At 34.6% G+C, this 22,851-nt stretch overlaps 1 protein-coding gene across 20 annotated transcripts in view; it reads right to left on the bottom strand.

Moving 5' to 3' along the window:
* The window catches only part of XI-I (myosin), a 48,821-nt gene extending 40,954 nt beyond the window's left edge, over positions 1–7,867 (bottom strand). For 6 of the 20 annotated variants that reach the window (XR_016053741.1, XR_016053742.1, XM_088864245.1 and 3 more), the window contains exons 1-8: positions 7,808–7,867; positions 7,390–7,464; positions 6,789–6,917; positions 5,486–5,629; positions 5,080–5,225; positions 4,824–4,980; positions 4,569–4,627; positions 969–1,125 (exon numbers count right to left, since the gene is read on the bottom strand). Coding sequence is in view for 14 of the 20 variants with exons in the window: in XM_088864245.1 (XP_088720371.1) it covers positions 969–1,125; positions 4,569–4,627; positions 4,824–4,980; positions 5,080–5,225; positions 5,486–5,629; positions 6,789–6,917; positions 7,390–7,392 (795 nt within the window). In the remaining 6 variants the exon portion in view is untranslated. Of the gene's footprint in view, positions 1–968; positions 1,126–4,563; positions 4,628–4,823; positions 4,981–5,079; positions 5,226–5,485; positions 5,630–6,788; positions 6,918–7,389; positions 7,512–7,807 lie in introns of all 20 variants that reach the window. The other 14 variants (XM_088864258.1, XM_088864260.1, XM_088864251.1 and 11 more) reach the window with 8 other exon arrangements.
* Between the last annotated feature and the right edge of the window lie 14,984 nt (positions 7,868–22,851).

Below are 22,851 nucleotides of genomic sequence, written 5' to 3'. Positions count from 1 at the left end.
ATTTGAATCCCTGATGATGTTGTCAATATACATGGAAAAATGTATTCTCAATTAGATTCTTTGCATGGTTATGTAATGTCACACTTACAGTGTATCATTGCACGCACACACACAAACAATCACACACCCTCACCTATACAAATGGTATAACTTTTTGACATAAAATTAGTAGTGTGCATACACCAGTTTTTTTTCTTCATTTCTTTTTCTTTTAAAGAAACAGAAACTGAAATAGCACTATCTTGTTGAAAATCATACTATTTTTTATGCCATTTTTGTTCTCGGCCACCATAAAACTTGAAGCAGATGTCTCAGCACCTGCACGGCCAGGAACCCCTGGCGTTGTAGGCACCGCCTCACTCGCATGGTCTTACGTCCGCCATGAATGCTGGGAAGGACTTGCCTGGAAACTTCCACCTGTAATTAATGAAGGGGGAACCGAGCACCTAGAACACTTTCAATTCAATAGCTTTCCACAGATGTGGACCCCCTTTCTTTTGTTTTTAACCAGATCCCTTTATCAAATAAATGGCATCCCTTTCCATGGCATATAAAGTTCATATATGACTTTTGTAATCTCATAACAATAAAACCAGCATCTATGATTGCAGGAAAAATCCAATCAACAAATTGCCCATCAATCCTTGAGCATTTACATGTTAGATAACACAGTATTGACTATAACTGATAAAGACTCGTGAAATAGGGAGTGCATGTAAACATAAGCTGAACTGCAAATTAATTCTCAATAAAACACATTACTTGACCTTTCAGCTGCCAACATAATCAAGTAGGCAATTACTTCGTATAAACTTCATAAGACTAGATTTGTCTATTCTAAAAACGAACGGGCATGCAAAATAGCAACAGTAATGCCAATTGATTTTCACCATGCAACTTTCCCTTAAACAACATATATCATGACAACCTAACTAATGCAAGGAAAATCACTCACAGCAAATAAATACCTTCGGTGAAGCACATAGTTGATAAAAGCAATGATAATTCCTCTCAGGGTCAGTGATCTGCACAACCCGAGACCGTTCCAAAAGGTAAGTTCTAATTGCAGCACCAGATATTCTGCCACTTGCATCGAACTGGATCTCAACAAATTTGCCAAAACGACTGGAGAGAATAAACAGAATGTAAGAAACGAATAAACAAAGTATCATCCAGTAAGCAAGTGAAAATTCATTGTGCACTCATGCACAAAAAAAACACAAATAAACATAGGCAAGCAATAAAAAGATAAAGCACATATATTAATCATTCCCATAGAAAACGGTGCCTGAGTTTAGAAGGGCAGTGAACATTATTAAAAGTGAAACTAGTTTAACAGTAGAATCAATAAATACCCCCAGCACTGCTTATTACTTAAAGAACAATAGAGAAAAATATCCTAAAATTAAAAACCCATGGACTTTAGAAACCCATAGTCCATGACATCAGAGTAGGAAGTAATAAGGTAACTCTGTTTCTTTTTTACTGCTATAGACCCCATTATACATGTTTCAAACACGGCAGGATACACTAAATCAAAATAAACATCGCTTCAAATTGCTCTCACTTCTGCTGGGACAACCAGAAGTTACGATATAAAATAAATTCCATATGGAACTTGTAAACAGTCCCAGTGTGTAAAAAAAAGATAGATTTTAAACTTTTGTGAATAATCCTATATAGCAAGAAAACATAAAGGCTTTGTGTGCGTGTGCGCTTCTCAGAAATGTTGACAATTTAGTTCTGGCATGGTAGAAATGTGTTAGTACAGTCTGGTCTGAAGTTCTTGTACCAAATAGTTCATGAAGGAAACCAAAGATTCATCAGAAAGCAAATAGTACAACAATGGCTCAAATGAGTTCTTCATGGGAAGCCTTAGGCTAAAACAACCTAGAGATAGTCCCACCTCCTATTTTAGTGAAATTTGATGGCCGATTATCACCAATGTATCCACATGAGGCGAACGAGTTATTGGGGAGCTTCATGAGAAAACCTTTCCACTCAAATCATAGTTGTTGGGATTGGCAGCTGGATAGGGATCCAGAGCAAGGGGCTTGTAAAAGGCTAGAAAATCCTTGTGGTTGTGGGTGCTTTCTTCATACAATGCATATGTAAGGTTTCGCGACCCCCTAAATGTTAGGGATCTCGATCCCAAACTTTTGGGTATCCAGATCTCAACCTTTTCGGATCTCAATACCAACCTCTTAGGGATCTTTCTCCTAAACTTAAAGGGCATATAGTCTAGGATATACATACTCTTTAAAGTAGGGATCTCTTTGTTTATAGCCAGCAAGCAATGCAACTATATTAAAAGTATAATTGCATTGCTAACTGTCTTAAAAATCATTATTTTGGTTGTTTTCTTGGACTTTAAGGTGGGGATCTAGATCTCCTATGATGGAGATCAAGATCCCAAATTTTAAAAATAGATATGCTTTAAAGATCCATTTTCCGAAAAGCAAAAGTGAGATTCTAGAGCAGGATCACCGCCTAGGTTAAGTTATCAAAGGAACGTTCCCCCCCCCAGCCCCTCGGGGGGAGATGATCGGTAACGCTACCTTGAACGGAAGCTCCCTCCTCGTATACCCTAGCCCTAGGAACTGCTACCCTTGAACTAGCCCTAAGAAGGGACATCCCAGCATCTATGACTCAAAAAACCTAGATGGAAAGGTAATAACCGCATAAGCCATCCCAGTCCTAAGATCTAAGGGTGTCAATCAAGAGGGTCTAGATCCAGAACAACCACCTGTACCTAGTGAGTTGGGGTTAAGCTCTATCCAAGCAGGGTCCAGGTCCAAGTCCACCTAGACGCTAACTTCGCTAGCTCCAGGTCTGGGTATGGTCAACCTGACTAGGACCCCAATTTACTTTTTATAAGAGAAAATTTCAACTAAGTCAAAGTGACCCAACTAATTATCAGGCCCAGCTCTAGACCCCACCATCCAAAACTAGTAAATCAATTCCGATGTTAAAGAAATCGCAGGCAGGCACCTAAGCGTTTTGGGGGGCCACCTAGCCCAGAACAACGGACCTTAAGTTTTAAATGAATGCTCGATATAAGTTTTAAATGAAGAAAAACATAAGAAACTCAGTTTAAGTTTTAAATGATAATATAACAAGAAACTCGATATAAGTTTTAAATGAAGATATAAGATGATAGTTTTATTGACACCCTAGTCCCGAGAAACGATGAGTATATAATGTCAATCTGAAAAAAGTAATCGTATATAATTTCAAATAAGAACTAAAATATAACAAAATTATTAATTTATCAACTAAAGTAAAACAAAAATAATAGAATATCAAAACATGACATTGTACAAAAAAAAGAATCAACTATTCATAAAATCATTCGACATGGGCCCAATATCATCATCCAAATCAGAAAAAAATTCAATTAATCACAAAAAAAAAATCAATTTTTCAACTACCAACATGTAAATATATCATAAACGAAAAAAACGTAAAAGAAAAAGACAAATAATTCACAACATAATACATTATAGCAAAAACAAATCATAACACTTATTCAAATAGGATAATGCTTTAACAATATCAAAATCAAATTGATGTCGGTCCAAACCTCGTCTATTGGGCAGCCAAAAGTCCTCAAAGTCAACTACTAGAAGCTTCAAAAACACCAATGAATTATTGCCTTTGTTTTGGAAGAAGTAGAAACAATCAAAAATTTATCGATCTTTCGATAAATCATATGTTCGAAGTTTTTGGGGAGTTTTAATCTCTCTGACAGCCAAGGATTGGGTTGTGGGGGTTTTAGTGGGGGGGGGGGGGTATTACTAATTTTTACCCTAGTCAAAGGCATTTTTCCACCCTCGGCAACCAGCATCAAGGCGGCACCTAGGCAGCCGCCTTGACTGTAGCGCCTAGGAGGGTGCCAAGACGCAAGCCACCTAGGTGCTCCACCTAAGTTCTGCCTAGGCATTGCAGCAATTTAGCCGCCTAGGCAGCTGGGCAGCCGAATTTTAAAACATTGGTCAATTCCAAGTCCCGGTCGACCTAGGAAATAACAGGTCAGAATCAACTTGACAAAGACCCCCATACAATTTTACAGCCCGATAAAGATACCTTAAAGCAAGCAAAAAAAACGTGCAAATCAATATTGGAATTGGATCTACAATAAGAGAATGCCAAACAACAACTAAAAATAGCATGCAAATCACTTATTGTTCTGTTTATGTTATCAAAGGCAAGGCTCTCTAAAGAGTCATGGGTGCATATTTAATGAGTACGATCCACTTAATGACGGATAGATTGCAAATTTTGGGATTACTAAACGACAATATACTTTGAGAGACCTCTAGGAACCTCTGTCATGTGGACGATCATTTCGAATAAGTTGTGATATTTTGCACAAAATCATATGTTGCCAGATTAAAATTTTGCAACTGCTAGAGAACATACCAACTCTCTGTTTACTTTTGGTTCTTTCAATAAGTCACTGGGAACCAATTATTGAAGTTTGTCAAGAGAAAGAAGAGTGCACCGTAAATAAAACTATGTATAAATAAATTCCAGATGATTCTAATAAAGAAAGCAACTGACCTTACCTCGAATTGTCATTTCTAACAGTTCTTGCATTACCAAAGGCCTCGAGAAGGGGATTTGACTGCAATAAGCAAGTCCAGAATAATAAATGCCAAAGAGAAGTCAAAACATGAATTGTTACAACCCAAGGGAGATCAACCATCACTATCACCCTAACACTATTCGAACACAACATGAAAAAAGTTAGAGAAAAAGCATGCATCAAAAGATAAATGCAGTAAGCAAAAGTGATCATTCAAGAGATAAGAGAGTCATACTTCAAGAACTTGTTGCTCAACAGTTCTGTCATCACCAGCAGCTCGGCCCCCAACATAAGTCAGATATTGCATTATCAGCTTTGTTGTCTCAGTCTTACCAGCACCACTTTCTCCACTAACCAATATTGATTGGCTTCTTCCTTCACTCGCCATGGCTCTGAAGGATAAAATCAAAGCATGAAATCAAGTTAAAGACTCCTATAATAAAAGGATCATTAAATTACCTTTACCGTCATAAAACCACAAGAAAGCACACCTGTATGATGCATCAGCAACAGCAAAAACATGTGGATTCAGCTCTCCAAACGGGGCCCCTTTATACTGTTCCATCATGTAAGTGTTATATAGATGAGGAAGCTTTGTAAATGGGTTGACAGCAATCAAGATGCTCCCCGTATATGTCTGCATAGTAAATAAGAAAAAGCAAAAAGGAAGAAACAAATTAGAATAAATATGTCAAAAATAAATTAGTTTATTATAAGTATGAATATCACAGAGTCTCCAATCTAATTTATAAGTGACAGTGAACAGATTCAATACCTCAATACGACGAAACTTGAGAATGGCACCCACTCTAAAAGTTTCATTTACTTGTTGAACAAAATGTTTATGGCAAGAAGACGAAATAAAAAAAGAAAACAACAAATGTGCAAACTACTCACATAAATATCATTGAGAGCATAACGTCTTGCAAGGTTATAGAGAACTCCAGGCTCATTCAAATAAGCCAATTTTGTCATGTCGTCAACCCCACCATGTTCAGCCTCCGGATCTCTTGGATGCACCTTTGATGAAGATGTTGAAAGCTACAAAAATGCATATGGAATAGGAATGTAACGGGCAAATGTTTCCAAAAGGGAGAGAGGTAAGGAATGGAACTTTTTTTTTTTTTGGGTGAAGGACGGCGAAGGGGGTGGATTGGATTTAGAAGAAGGAAAATATAATTATTGCAATCCTTAATGGTTGATAATTAATGCAATTGTTTGTTACAAAATAAAAAATCATGTCAAGAAGTTCCCAATAAAAGATAAATTAGAGGGAGCCTTCAAAATGTAGAAAGACTGACTTCAAACTCATTCTTTTTCTTTCCTTCTTTATCAGTGCTTTATACTCATAAAATGTTATAAATATCATTTGATTCAGTGAACAACCAAGGATAACATCTAATTGCTCCACACTTAGCAAACTCTCCAGACTACATATATCATCTTCCAACAAAAACAGAACATTAAAAAAATTATAACCAGTGCTTAAAACCCAGATTTGGATCAGGAAGTCCCCAATAAAAGATAAATAATTGTGTCAGGAAGTCCCCAACAAAAGATAAATAAGAGGGAGCCGTCAAAATGTAGAAAGACTGACTTCAAACTCATTCTTTTCTTTCCTTATTTATCAGTGCTTCGGAGTCATGAAATTAAACTACCAAAACAAACATTAAAATCAATACTTTGACCAACTCCAATGTTATAAAATATCATTTGATTCAGAGAACAACCAAGGATAACATCTAATTGCTCCACACTTAACAAATTCTCCAGACTATATATATATCCTCTTCCAACAAAAACTGCACATTAAAAAATTTAGAACCAATGTTTAAAACCCATATTTGGGTAAGGACTCACCAGGGGGACAAGCCCAAGTCAAGAGGGTCAACGCGGCTAAATCTTGTAGAGACTCGGTCAAGTCTATTGTGGAAAAGCATATAAAGGCCCCAAAAGGCAAAGCATGTAAAGGCCCAAAAAGTGTAAGACTCGGGCAAGTCTCATGGCATTTTCATGGGATCCACTAGGGTCCCGAGGTAACTTGTCTCAGGCAAGTCCTGGGTCTAGTCGACATGGAATTCCAAGGTGACTTGTCTAGGACAAGTCCCAGGCCAAGTAACCATCAGTCCTGAGGTGACTTATCTTGGTCAACTCTCTGTGTTTTAAGACACTGGTTGTAAACCTAAAATGTGAAGCGTACCTTCTTCCGTTGAGATGTAATAACAATAACATGTTTATTTGTGATATCTACAACTTCAGCCTCTACCCAAGCAAGATCAAGATCTTCGACCCAAACTTTTGCTCCCTTCCGAACATTCATTTTGGAGCCCTTCAAAAAAAAAATCCACTTTATTATAAAACTAAACAAAGAAGCCATAATCAACTACAACATGCGCCATTTACACGTAATTGGCCTCATTCAAGCAAGGGCATAAAACCAAAACTGTGTGATATACTAATTCAAAAGCTTTATTTCATACAGTTAACAGAAATACTCCTTAGAAACCACAACATTTGTGGATAGTGGGTTATGAAGCCTTTGAAAACTATAAATCCACATAACATATGCACACTGTTTTCATGGTAATAACTTACTATAACTCTTGTTTCATTCTTATTAAATCTTGTTTTAACAATCAAATTTTAAATAACAATGACTATAAGCAGACTAACCACTGTCTATCAAAGTTAGCAAAATATGACCACTTTTTTAGCAAATACTTTACTGCTTTAATTCTTGCACCGAAGAAACATTCCACACTAAATTGCAACAGAAGCAGTAGAATAAACTAAAACCTTACCATTTCTCAACTTGATGCCGCCTATTAATCCAAACCTCCCCTTACAGATATCTGACAATAAATGCCTATGAAATCCTTCAAAATTGTGAATGCATGAGTGCCAAAGCATCAAAACTTCAATGCTAAAGAGACAAGTGTTAGAGAGAGAGAACAATAGATGGGCGAGAGAGACCTAGCATTACAAAGGCACAAATTCTAAACAAACAAAATAATAGAAATATAAAATCCCAAATTAAACAGAGACATTACAAAAGCACAAATTTTAAACAAACAAAACAATAGAAATTGAGAAGAGAAGACATATATTTATAGAGAGAGAGTGCTCCATTATAAAGGAACAGTCTCTAAACAAGCAAACTATAGAAACATGTAATTTAGTGTGTGCGTGAGATAGAGAGAGAGGGGAAAGCATAATTACCAATCCTCCCATGCAGAATGAGGATTGGAGGAGCCGAACAAAAATCGTTCAGAATTCCTCCAAACTGTAATTCCCACGCTGTGAGCCAACACTAGTCAGGATGAGAGAGAGAGAGAGAGAGTAATATAGAAAGAAAAATAGAGATAGAGAACCCTACCAATCCTACCTTAGTGGAACCCGTTAGGCAGAAGCTAACCAGAAACCCTCAATAATTCCTCCTAAACTGTAAATAAACAAGAAATAGAAAAGGAAAACATTAGAAATAGCAGAGAGAATGTAAACACAGAGGAGCGCATTAGAGAGAGAGAGAGAGAGAGGAGAAATACAAAGAGAGAGACCTAAATACCCAGAAATCGCTTAGAAGTCAGAATTCCTCCTCAGCCGTAAATTACACAAACAGTAAACCGGAGAGTATTAAACACACACACACAGAAACCAGAGAGAAGTAAGAGAGAAACAGATAACAGGAAGAGAGAGAGAACTGGAAGAGTGGAAATAGAGAGAGAAACCTGTATAACCAGAAATCACTTCGAATCCCTCCTAAACGGCAAATTACACAAATAATAAACAGGCAAACATCAAGAGAGAGAGAGAGAGGGTCATTCAAAGAGCAGAGAGGCGGAAGAGAGAGGAAGAACATAAAGAAGATTCACAGAGAGAAGGAGAGAGCTAGCGTGTCAGTAAAGAGTGAGAGAGAAATTCCTTGGGGATTAAAAATAAGAGAGAGAGAGATAGATAGAGAGAGAGTACCATTATTACAGAATGGGAGACATCATATTCTAGAGAGAGAGTACCATTATTACAGAGAGGGAGACATCATATTCTAGAGAGAGAAAAAGAGAAATCAGATTCCTTGAGTTCCCGCTCAACCAGATGGAAGACGATGGTCAAAAATTTGGCGGAAAGGGCGCCTCTTTTATGTCTCTGCTCTTGCTTGCCTATCCGCCCTACGAAGCGGTTTCGTAACCCCCCCTAAATATGGCAAACGAACACTTTCTCTCTCTAAAAACTCTGTTTCTCTCTCTTATTAATTGTAGGAGAGCGGTAAAAAGATCGTGTTCATGTTCAAATTGTTGGGGAATCCGTGCACTAAGGAAAATTTTCATTTTACTATAAAGTTCAAAAAAATATTTTCTTTATGCTCAGGCCTGCTTTCCAAGAGTTTGTGTTGTGTTTTCTATTTTTTATTTTTTATATTTTTTTTCTATTCATAATAAGCTCGTATTTTTTGGAGTTATCACGATCTCACATATATAAATAATGTAAAAATTTAATTAAAAATAAATATAATAACTATAATACCTCTAAAAATTTGAAGATAGTTATGAAATTTAGTTATTTTTATTTAATTTGATTATTTTTTAAATATTTTTTTCAGGTTATAACGAGAAGTTTGAATGCCCTGAATTTGAGCTTAATTAGATATATATATATATAGAAAAATAAAATTAAGAAAACAATATTCACTATAAAAAGTTGGACTTAAGCATAGAATATAAAACATGGATATTTAATTAAGTATGAGAGATAAACTATACACAAAGACATGAATTTATTATAGAAATGTTTGTACTTGTGATGTTCTCGTGAAGATAAGAAGCAAACTATAAATTTAACGATGGAGAATCAATGCAACAAGGTCATCGCCATGCATGTAAATGATGGACGGTGATGACAATGAGACACCCAACAATGTGCTTGTTTCGGTGGCTCCCGCTCTCTCACGATTATGGCCTTTATATAAGGTTGTGATTAATAGTATGTAGTATCTTTTTTTTTTTTTTTTGACTACGTAGATTTGGCACATCTTTTAATATAGGACCATGATATAGCACTTCTTTTAATAATGCAGCCTTATTTATAAAAATAAGGTTGTGATGCGCTATAGTGTTTATTTTATTTGGACGGTATAAATTTGGCACTTTTTTAATACAATATCAATATATAGCATGTATTTTAAGATAGTGTCAATCTAACACCATTTAAATAAAATAGCCGGTGTAGATTACTACAACCTTATTTTTACGACTAATGTTGCAACCTTGTATAAACTTTTCATTTATTAAAATAACTTGAATTATTAACTGTGACATTTTACTCATTTTAACTATTTCAACTTACGACTATGCTATGTTTTACAGTATTTTATAATTAAATAAAAAACAAGGGGTAATTGTTATAACTTGGATGCTTTTGGATAAATTTCCATGAAATATTTTATAAAATCACTATAATTGTTCATGTAATAGTTTTTATATAACATATATGTGTCTATCCGTGTAAACTAATATAAGATTTTATCAGGCAATATTGGTCTAACCATTAGTCAAATAAATTAAACTAGCTTTTTTAAAAAAACAAAACAAAACAAAACAAAACTATAGTGTGAAACAATAAAATATATTATAAATAAAAGTTGTCTAAGTTTATTTAGTTGATCCAATCGATCAAACAAACTAATCTAGCTAGTCAATACCTATTAAACATTAATTGTAAAATGTTCTGTACTAAAATCCAATCTTTGCTTTTGATTACACTATCTGAGGTATTGGTCAGCGATCTTACTTGTTGGACTCGCCAATCCAATTATAATAACAACGGAGCTAGAGCCCGCCCTAGATTTATATAGGTTCCACTGAAACCCACATTGGCTCTGACAAGAACGAAAGACCTTTTGCTCAAGCCTTGTCCGAGCCAAGCTGGACCAAGAGTTGCCCCAGCCCAATAGATTAAAAGAATAAAAAAGCAAAATAAATAGAGGGTTGGGCCACCCTACGACCTTACAATGGCCCAGGTTGACCCAACCAAACCTTGGGATGCAGTTGCCAAAACCTTGGGCCATATTATGCAGCCAGGTCTTTGATTCGCAGGGTTGTTTTGGGTTGGCCCATTGTCACCCCTATTGACAATTGCATAAACACATCCATGTACGTGAAGGTTTCAGGGTGGCTTTGGCTTGTGACTTTAACATAATAAGGACTTTAAATCCCATAACATTTTGGTGGATCAACCCTCCACTGGATCAATAGGGATCAGCCGAATCACATGAACTGGTTTAGTTGAATTGACGATCCAACAAAAAGTTTAAATTCGGAAAACAAGCGAAACAGCTACATGAATCTTCGAGTATTATGCTTGTTTTACAATTTGGAATTTAGTTCGCTACAAAAGCATTAGAACTTTGATCACAGAAAAAACATACTTGACATGTGGAATCAGGTTCGGGTTAAACAGAGAGAGTCAGCGGGCCTTCAATACCAGAAGATAATCAGGCCAATTAATCCCCATTTCTGAACTAAATCTGCAGGCCCGTATCCAAATTAGTGACATTTAAAACACAATGAAATATATGTTCTTTCTCTATCTAAATACCAAATAAGCATTATTCAACCACATTTCCCACACAAAGCAAACAATAGTATTATCGGAAAGGGGTTGAATTGTGGTGGTAGCACCCATATACTTAATTACCACATTGCAATTTCCAATCCTGCAGACACCAGTTATTGATATCTTAAAAAAAGCGAACTCCCTAACTTATATGAAAAAATGAGTGGGGCTTGTCCACCCCCAATGAATTACCCCAAAAAAATAAAAAATAAACAAGCATAGAAAGGTAATAGCACAAAACTCATACGGTGATCCATCCAAACAGGCTCTTATGTATGAGTACTCTTGGGACTATGACGTGACATAGATATGGAAAGGTGTGCCAATGATATCATTTTGTGTGATATTGGGACAGACATGGACAGGGATCTTGATTTTGAAATGGCATTTCAAAATAGTTATAATTTTATTTTTTTTAAATTCCACAAAAAGGGTAAAACTATATTTTTGTTCTGTTGTTTAGCTAGGAATGGTAATGGTAATGTTACAAGTTTTGTTTTTTTGCAGTGATCCGCCAGTCCACCCTTTAGGATTGCACGTGCGCATGTGGGGTGCTGGTCAGATGAGGTTAAATAAGGTGTCTTAACTCTAAAGGAAGCATATTTCGGCGGCAATAACGGATTTATTTTGGGTGTTTTAACTCTCTAACATTAATAATATAAACACTATAACAATCAATAAGTAAATATCGTAGAGAGCATACTATCTCTTTGCTCCCTCAGGCAAGAGAGGCGCTTTGATATTTATTATGATTTTTACATTTGAAAATTGGCTACCACCTAGTAACCAACAGTTTATTTATTGTCACCTTTATAAGAAGGAAAAAGTTTTTATAAGGATACGTCGAGATGCATGACTATGAAAAATAAAAAAAAATTAAGTCTCATAAATAGTGCATATTACAACATGTTATTTACACCGTTCATTTTCAAGATTTTCATATGTTTATATATCTACTTTATTTTGACCATTTTAAAATTTTAAAATATTATAATTAGATATAAAAATAGATTTTGAGATAATCCTAAGAACATTTTACATCAAAATTATATACCATGATAAAATTTGAAGGTGGACCTTACCTCTACAGCTACGGATGCATCTGTATGCCAACTGCACCCTTATAAGAAACAAGCATTATTTAGAAACAAGCATTATTTTTTAAAATAGAAATGAAAATTTATCCAAATGGCCATAAGAGAAGAACTATTTAACTTTCCGCACATACCTTTTAATTTAATTTCAAACATCAAAAGACATGTGATCAGGAGTTGGAATAGTAAAGTGTAAATAGATGATCTCTCATTAGTGTGTTGATGAATTTCTAAAATAAAAAATATAAATTTGGGGTTTTTTGAAAGAGTGTGGTTTGTTGAAGACTGAGGCCTAGATAATCAAAGTAAAACACTCCTTCTAATAGTATCAAGAGCTGTTGTTTCAGTACTTAAAATATTTGTGATGGTCTGGAAATTTATTTTTACTTTTAATTATAAAATTTAAATATTCAAAAAGTAGTGTGGATCGAGCAAATATATGAGCACTGGAAAATCTATAAAATTGACTGTCCAAAAAATACATTACAAGAAACACTATTTCGAATACTTTAAATCCATTTTTTCTTATGTCTATACATCTTGAAGGCGAGACTATCGATTTGAGGATTTTTTTAGCATCAAAATTGTGAAGAGTTACAGGTTTATTTGAAGAGACTCCTTGTGTTCATTAATCATATGAATATACACACTTGTCTTTTATAGACAAATTACAAAAGACAATAATATAAACTAAATCATGGATACCTAAACCATACCCAATCTTATAATAAAGTACATATACTCTATCAACCTTTCCCATAAATACTGATTGTAATATATACTTTATATATTAACCCGATACACAATATATACTTTCATTTCACACTCTCCCTCGAACTCAATATATTATTAGAGAGAGTAGCTAGAGTTTGAGCACTAATTGCAAAAAACGAGCAGTTGAATCTTCATGTGCATGCTCAGATTACTTGATCAATAAGCATCAAAAGCTTGCGAATCAACAAGCATCGAGAACAGATGGCTTCAATAACTCTTAGAAAAATATCAAACAAATAAGAGAGTCGAAACAAGACTCAACATAGAGACAGATCTGAGCGTCGAAATACGACTTGGCAGAGAGTCGAAACACAATTCATCGGAGATGACAGATCAAAGAGTCAAAACGCGATTCAACAGAAAAGATAGATCAGATAGTCGAAATATGACTCGACATAAGTTGCACCGGCTGGGTGAGCAACATACTCATATTGAAATTTGGCAACAATGCGTCATGAATAACGAATTGACACAACTAAGATGAATCTGGCTCTGATGCCATGTGACGAGTCTCAGGTTTATCTGAACTAAATCATAGAAGCCTAAACCATACCCAAACTTATAATAAAGTGTAAACAATTTATCAACCATTCCCGTAAATACTGATTGTAATATATACTTTCTATATTAACCTGATACACAATATACACTTCCCTTTCATAAAAACAACCCATTATAGTTAATTTTGAGGGTATGCCTTAATTTAATTAATTAGGGCTTGAGCCTTGTATAAATTTTTTTTTTTTTGAAAGCTCAGTTATGTGTCCAAATCGGGTGGTCCTTGTTCATAATTATTTATGCATTTTTTTTAGCGAAATTTGATCAAGATTCACCTATAAATATCCTATTTAATATTTTCATTATATCTTTTGGTTTAATTTTAGAATATCGCCAAAATACAAATGGTTGAAAATGGATAAATTCTTAAATAGTTGATAAGTGAACTGTATTTAAATTTCCCTTTTTTTCTCAGGAACTTACACTTGTTTCCTTTTATTTTTTAAATTAATTGCTAGGTTTTGAGAGGTCAGCTCCCTAGATTTTGAGAACTCTGTCTAGGTTGGTTTTACTCGATGGAGAAAATGAGAAAATGCTCTTGCGGGACCACAAAATCTTTTTAAATAATTAATTATATATAAATAAGGCCCAAAAAAACTAGAGGTTGAAGGGGCATCGAAGTTTTCGTCATTTTGTTTTAAATTGTCGTGTTTTCGCCGAGTCCTCTCATTGCTCGCGATCTCTCAAAACGTGCAACTCGCGTCACAACTCACAACAGCTATTTGAGTTCAAATCTCAACCAAAATTTGAATCAACAAATGGTTAAAAGGCACATAGATTTACTTTGTAATTTTTTGGTTTTTTTTTTTGAATGTTGGTATATTTGTCCAAACATCAACTATTAATTTCATAAATAAAATGGGCCAAGCTCAAAGAAGAAATAGAGATAAACTCCTTACTTTTAAGGCTGAGAATGGGTCGGACAGGGTTGAGATCCACCAAGAACTGGATTTGGATTTAAAAAAGTATATATAGGATCCAAATCTGAACGAATTTAGAAAATTCATATTTGGATATGGGTCTAAAAAGTATGCATGGAATCTGGATCTGGTTAGATCCAATTACTTATTTTATATCTATAAAGTCATATAAAATGACATATAATAAACAAAATTATAATATATATATATATATATATATATATATATAACATAATAATAACTGGGTCGGATATACATCAGATCCACCTGTACCCACATCCGATCCAAATTCCTATTTGGATCCAAATGTCAGATTTAGATCTGACTAGGTTGATCCAAAATTTGGATTTTGGATAAATTCTCAATCCTACTTACTTCTAACAAATACTGATATGGACTCCCAAAACACAACATAACTCCAAATTTTGAAGAACCTACACTATCAACTACTTAAAAATCCCCACTAACCACATAAAACAACTGCTAAAGGATGCGTTCCCTCTTACCTACTCAACCCAACATGGGCTTTTTATGATCACTCTCCTAATTGTTTTAGTAATTAAGTGGGGAAGTGTCATGTACTATTGATAGGAATGAAACTTCATATATTAAATTACGGCACCTTGCCTTTTTGACCACTTAGCCCTGAGCCTATTGCTCATGAATTTACTTGATAAAGCCAAGCATTTCATGGCGTGCTTTGCTATTGCAAATGCCGGTACAAATATTCAAGGAAAAGGTTGAAATGAAGTTTATTTTTTATAAATTTGTTAAAATACATTTAATAGATCGATTTGATATATTACTTGTATTTCTCAATTTGATTTAAAAAACCCATCAAGCTGCGTAATGAATTGGAACAACTGAAACGGATAAAATGTTAAATCTATTTTTTAATACTAACTTGGGCCCCAAACTCTCCCAATGAAATTGGAACTTTAGATGTTATACGAAGCACGTGCCATCGATACCACTTCATCCTAGAGACCATTCTCGAATGAGGTCATTTGCAAATTTGTTTGTTTTTGAAAATCCACCAAAAGTAGATTTAGGAATCACTCAAGATGCATTCTTCAAAAATTAGTTTAAATATGGTGATCTTAAAACATTTAGAATGGATAGTGTAAAATCAAAATCTAAAACAATATATTATAAGATTCAAAATCTATGTCTTTATTTGATCAAAATTATAGATCTCAATTAAAATTTTCGATATAAATTTTACATTTAAAATGTGAGCACTATGAGACCGACTGGTCGAACAAAGACGAAAGTTGACCATGGTGAAATAGGAGTCTCGTGTGGTAGGGGTCTCGCTCAATGGGTGAAAGGTACGACATGCATAATAGGTTGATGTGTCTGAATAGTTCTTATCGACATAGTCTTTTGGCACCTCGACATCAACTCATCACACCCTGGGGTTGAAGAAGGTCCCAAGGGTTAAGTCATTCTCCAATTCGAGTAGTACGTGAGCTGGGTTTAGAACGTCGTGACACAGTTCGATTCCTATATGTGAAGAATCTCAGGTTTCTTTGAAGAGACTTTTTATGTCCATTGATCATATGAATATACATACTTGCTTTTTATAGACAAATTATAAATGACAATAATATAAACTAAATCATAGATACCTAAACCATATCCAAACTTATAACAAACATGATACTCTATCAATCCTTCCCGTTAATATTGATTGCAATATACATTTTCTATATTAACTCGATACACAATATACATTTTCCTTTTACACTCCCCCTCGAACTCAATATGCTATGAGAGAGAGCAGCTAGAGTTTGAGCACTAATTACGTGAGTAGTTGGATCTTCAAGTGCATACTCATATTGCTTGATCAATAAGCACCGAAAGTAGCAGCGAATCAACAAGCCTCGATAACAGACGGCTTCAGGAACTCTTGAAAAAGATTAAACAGATTAGGGAGTCGAAACACGACTCAGCATAGAGACATATCAGAGAGTCGAAATATAGCTCGGTAGAAAGACAAATCAGAGAGTTGAAACACGACTCGGCAGAGAGGATGTATTAGAGAGTCAAAACACGACTCAGTAGAGAGGACAGATCAGATAGTCGAAATATGTCTCAGTAGAGAGTCAAAACGCGATTCGATAAAAGTTGTACCAACTGGGTGAGCAAGAGACTCATCTTGAAAGTTGACAACATTGCTTCAAGGACGAAGAATGGACACGACTGAGATGAATCTAACTCTGATACCATGTGAAGAGTCTTAAGTTTATTTGAAAATACTCCTATACTATGTGAAAAGTCACAGATTTCTCTGAAGAGACTCATTGTGTTCATTAATCATATGAATGTACAAACTTGCATTTTATAGATAAATTACAAATGACAATAATAGAAACTAAATCATACATACCTAAACCATACCCAAACTTATAATAAAGTACATATACCATTCCCATAAATATTGATTGCAATATATATGCAATATATACTTTATGCAATTAACTTGATATACAATATACGCTTTCCTTTCACACTACTACTGCTTGTGTTAAAGGGTGAACTGTGAGCAACCAACCCTAGTACGAGGGGACTGCGTTGGGTCAACCTTTGGTTTACCAGTTGCTATGCCAATAACAGCACCTGGTAGTTAAGTTGATATGGAAGAACTATTGCGCCGCATTTGAGCTAAAGATATAAACTCACTCTCAAAGCAACGAGACCAGTTTACGTAAGTCTAGTTACTTATTATCTTAAACATTGGAAATCCTTCACTATACAAGTACTCGTACAATTTTTTTAACAAAACTCTAATAAGCGATAGGGGTAGGCACTACGAGGGGGCGATATCGTACTAAACAAAAGTACTTTCTCTTTAGGGTGTTGGGGCTTTTTTTATGACAAATATAATAGGGGGGAAGAGGAATCATCGACGAATCAAGCATGCTCCTCATGCAAAAGAGATACTTATTCCCTTCGGAAAAAATAGCTTATTGGGAGGATTTTTCTAATATGAAAATTTGGTATCCACATAAGAATCGCTAGATAATTAATTTTTTAAAAAGAAAAATGAATTCTAAGTTTTTCAATAGTGGACCTCCCCAATTCAATTTTGGGACGATATTTGTTTTTTCAAGCATATAGAGTGTGAGATTTTGATTTTTCTTTTGGTCATAGGTTAAAAAAAGTTACATCTCCCAAATTTAGGGATTCAAAAGATACTCCTAACTTAGATTTTACCCATGGGAGCAAATAGACAACATGCTCATGCAGGAGTAGCATCACATCTCAATGACTGCATGGGCTGGCACGCCAAAACCTCATCCCTATTTTAATTGTTGATTGTTTTGGGGTATATAAACTTAATTAATTGTTATGGTTAAAGTGAGAAGGGGGAAAGAGTATATGAAAGGTTAATTTGGACCAAGAAAACCCTTTGCAAGGCAAATACATGTGCACCCTTCACAAGGGAGGTTTGAGGTTGATTTGGATTTGGTTTAAGGAGAACTTTGAAGTTAGGATGAAGTTTCCATAAAACTTAGGATTCGTGAAAACAAAATAGAGCCTCACCTCAAATCCTCATCCAGAAATCACTTTTGACAATGAAAATCTCCACAATGACTCTAAAATCAAATTTTAACACTGACAATAATTTTTTTAAAAAAATGTAAAGATCTTGCGGATTAGTGAACACTTATTTTAGGACGAAATGGACAATGTAGATAATTTGTTACAGTATACACTATTTTTAGAGCTTGAAATCCTTATTTTTCTTGCTTGAAATCCTAATTTTTCTTCACAACCATAATGTTCAAACCGAAATGATCCATGTGTTTTCCAATGCTTGAAGTATGATGAGTTATGAGGTGAGGCTTTACTTATTGTGATAGGGCTACAACCCTATCAAACCATTTTCCTTGAAGTTATATGATTTATAAAAGTAGGGTTGGCAATGGCGGTGTCGTGGCCCACCCCGGTCTCCTCAATTCCAAAGGGCTTGGTCACAAAATATCCTTAGGGTTGGACTAAGGCTAGGGCCAGGGCAAAGCTACGACAACAATGCACGAGGGTTGGGGCTAGATAGTTTGCTGTGGGATTGGACTTGGGCTAGGGCACGACATCCTTGGGCTGTATCGACCCAATGCTTTTCCCTTACTTTTTTCTTTGAATTTTTCAGGCCAACTTGAGCCTAGGCTGGGCCATGGCCAGCCCCACATAAAAGGGATTATATACAATGAGAAGGTTTATTTTCGTTTACTACCATCGCAAATCCTCTTGCCGTCAGATGTATAATCAAAACGTGTAGAGTGTACTAAGTTCTATGCTTAGGGTTATGAAAAATATTTTTTTATAAAACCATTGGAATTTTGTTGAACTATAAGCATAGTAATGAAATACCATTCTAATTATTTATGAAGATTATCAAGGTAGGAATGGAACTCAAGATGTTACGTTATGATACCCCGCCGCCCTAACCACCTAGGCCTGAAGGCGGGAGTACATTCATGAACAATACACCTTTAACAATGTCATTCCATATATGATAATTAAAAGTAATTACAATTTCTTTTGTTATAACTAAAAATCTTTAGGATTTTATTGTGCGGAATATTACACAAAAATAACATTAGAGAGAGAATCCACATCAACCAAACCTTATGTGCGACGCAGGAGAGAGAGAGAGACAGAGGGAACCCACACCCATAAAACCTCGAGTCATGAATGAGGAACAACCAAGTAAACTAAAGTTTTGGGTTGGGTAGGGAGAGATAAGTATATGAAATTAGTTATTCAAATTTCACTGATTTGGAAGGGAAATTGCTGATTTTTATTGGGAATCGGTAAGAACCAACCTGTTCGTTGTTGGAACTAAAAATCGGTCAGATTTGATGGACATGCATAGTTTTGTCAAAGAACCAGGCAAATCTGTTAGAGAATTAGTTAACATGGATTTCTTAAATAGCCTAGTTCCCATTCATTTCATTTTTTTATAGTATTTATACCTTTTTATTTTTTCAAATGTAAAGTTATAACCTATTTATTTTTTGGCACCAATTCTCACACCGGAGAAGGAACTATATATTGACCTTTTTATAAGGAGGTCACAATTACTTATAACCATCCAATGTGAAATCTGAGGGTTTGGATGTATCACAAAGTTCGATTTTTTTTTTTGGGAACTTTAAGCTTAAGCCACCATGTGTCCTACAACCCTTCTTTGCTCAGCCAAGGATAATTGGTTGAGGCATGGCTGCAACAGTGGCTGTCCTAAAAGACCCCATGACCTGTATGAGCCCCAGGGTAGGAGGGTGGGTTTACAAGGCACAAGGCCACGGCCTCTATGAGACCTAGGAGAGGAGGGTGGTTTTATATACTTGCAATCATGAGTATGACCTGAACTCAAGTTTCGGGCTCGTGACCACTTCCTACCGCCTGGTAAGTGAGGAGAACAGGAGCCATCGGTAACTACTTTCAAAGCACCCATAAGTCAATATTTTAAAACTGCAGGAGACGGGGTTGAGGCCGAGGCCATTAACTAAGAAGGAGAAGCAATCGGCAGGTGCTAGAATGAAGATGAACATGAACTCGAAAGTCACCAGGTTGCTGACGAAAAACGATCGAGAATGGTATCAATGGGATAGAGAGAGAGATTGGGGTGGAGGAGTGATGGAGAAGATCTTAGAGCGCCCGAGGAAGAGAGGGAAAACTTGAGAGAGAGGGGAAGGCGGGAGAGGAGAGGATTTCATTCCATGATTTAGAGACGGCTTTGAAGCTCACAATGGATTAACAGGAAGCAAAATCAGTTATATTGTGAATGTAAATTTTTCCATTTTGCAATATCCGCCTGAAACCATCACACTCAGGATATTATTGTGAATGTAATTAATGCAATTAGGCTATATTTAGTACTTGTGATCTTATGAACATGACCCATTTTTAGGAGGTAGAGTTATTTAAAAGGGAATTATTGAAAATGGCAATTGGTAGATCTAAAAGGACGCGGTTAAAAGGTGCTCGAAAATATATGGGGACTCATGACCACATTGGGAGTATGATCTTAAATAGAGTAGAACGACGGACCGTGTAACCGACCCCAATTATTTATAAGGGTATGGCTTAAAATAGAGCAGAATGATGGACCATGTAGCCAACCCCAAATAATTGGAAAAAAACTATGATCATGATGATTAGTTGTGAAATAATAATAAAAAAAAAAGTTAATATAAATTGTCAACTTCATACTATAGAAGTAAGAGGCATCTCAAAAACCCATTGAAAAATATTGCTTTAATATTGGAAAACCCTCTAATAGATCAATTCATCATGGAGATGTATATGTATTAAAAAAAGGAAAAAAATAAAGATTTCAAGTTCTAAAAATAATGTACTTTCTAGCAGGTCGTTTTCAAGATTTTGAAATTTTATAGAAATACTCGAGCTGCACCATTTATAGAAATTTCAAATTTCATAATTAGGTTCAAAGTAAATTTTGAGGCCACCCTAGAAATTTCATACCCCAAATTGACATATTATAATAAAGTTTGAAGGAGCGCCTTACTCTAATTATTCACGGTTAACGACTTATGTAACTTTTTTTGCTTGTAAAGACAATGTATTGTTTTTAAATATTTGAAAATTTCCAATAAAAAAATTAATCATAAATATTTTTTAGAGAGCATGTTTACTTTAAGTTTTTAAATATTGGAATGAAAATGTCTAATATTTGAGAAATATAGGAATTGGCTGCAAGTATTTTTAAGTGAATAAAAATAACATAAATATAATTTAATTTAAATAATGATAAAAAAGGAAGAAAAGTTCATTTCTACTATTTGAAGAAAAGTTTGCCTTAATTTTAAGAAGTATTTTAAAATTATTAAAAAAATAAAATAGTGGCCATAAGGTATTTCAAAAGCAAGAAAGTTGCACTGAAAAAATACCTGGAAATTTTTTATTTCTATATTCTTTAAAGATCACAATCATCAATGAATTTGGAAATAATAACAATTTTTAAAAAATATAAAAGATTTTAAAATTATTTTTCTATTTCAAAACAATTGAAAATTAAAGCTTTATGATATAAGGAAAGGGAAAAAGAGGGCCACACCTTTTATAATGAAATATAACAATTAAATATTGTATTAATAGCTCAATACTATTAAGCCAGTAAAATCTTAATTTAAGCCACATTAAAAATCTATTCTTTTGTAGAAACCCTAGACCAATTGCTCATATTATCAAATATAACAATCAGCAAAATAAAACAATTGATGAGTGGCTTTATCAACAATGTTATTGAATATTATTGCAAATTATGAAAAATAATATATATATATATATATATATATATATATCATCGTTCTATTACTACTACAGCTATTGGCTCATAGCTTCAAAGACAAAAGAAAAATCTTCTTTTGTTTCCTGTGATTGAGAAGCTAGGAAGTAAGAGTGTTGTGCAGAGAGAAAGTTGAGCTTCTTGGTCTAATAAAAAACCAGAGAGAACAAAAGAACAGTAAGAGTTATTTAAAAAGAAAAGAAAAAAATAATAATCATAAATTTAATGATACACCAATATATTTCAGAAATACGATATCTATTTTTTGACCTATTTCTCTTCTCTTCTCTATTTGTGTTATTGCAACTTCAACATATTGCTGCTATATATACCATGCATAGAATGTTATTCTACTGCAATTATTTATTTAATAATTAGAATGCAAAAGTTAGGGAGAGAGAACCTCATGAATCTAAAAGGTAGTGTGAGAGAGACCTGAAAGGAAGAGAGACATACATTAATTCTTTCATGTGAAATTACTTTCACAATGTGATTTCAAAAACATACAGAGAGGAATACAAAATGCAGGCATAGAGAGACCGAGAGAGTACCTCCAAAACCTAAAAGGATAGAGATAGAGTACCTCCAAAACCTAAAAGGAAAGAGATAGAGAAAGAGGAATCCTATTGGATTGGGAAAGCTTTCTATGTTCTCCCTACAACATAGAACTTCATCATGATTGATGACTTGTATTATTATGAAAAAATAGATATACAAGATGGAGTCAAAAGGACGATTCCGGAGTACTATAAATGGGATTTGATATAGAACAAAGAGGCATAAGGAATAGAGCTATTGTAATATTATTATCTATTGCCAGTAAATAAGTTATCTCGTGGACGTAGACACATTGCTGAACCACCTATATCTTTGTATTGTGGTTAGTTGTTTTTTTTTTGTGTTTGTTTATTATTTATTGTTTTTGTGGATTGCCTTTTTGTTTCTATACTATCATCCCCTTTATCCAACGGTTCATTTTTTAATGGAGGG

Source organism: Amborella trichopoda, chromosome 4, assembly GCF_054954075.1.
Source record: "Amborella trichopoda isolate Santa Cruz 75 chromosome 4, AtrichopodaSantaCruz75HAP2 v2.0, whole genome shotgun sequence".
Lineage (NCBI taxonomy): Eukaryota > Viridiplantae > Streptophyta > Magnoliopsida > Amborellales > Amborellaceae > Amborella > Amborella trichopoda.
The sequence above is the reverse complement of the archived record's forward strand: the minus strand, read 5'-3'. Positions and strand labels throughout refer to the sequence as shown.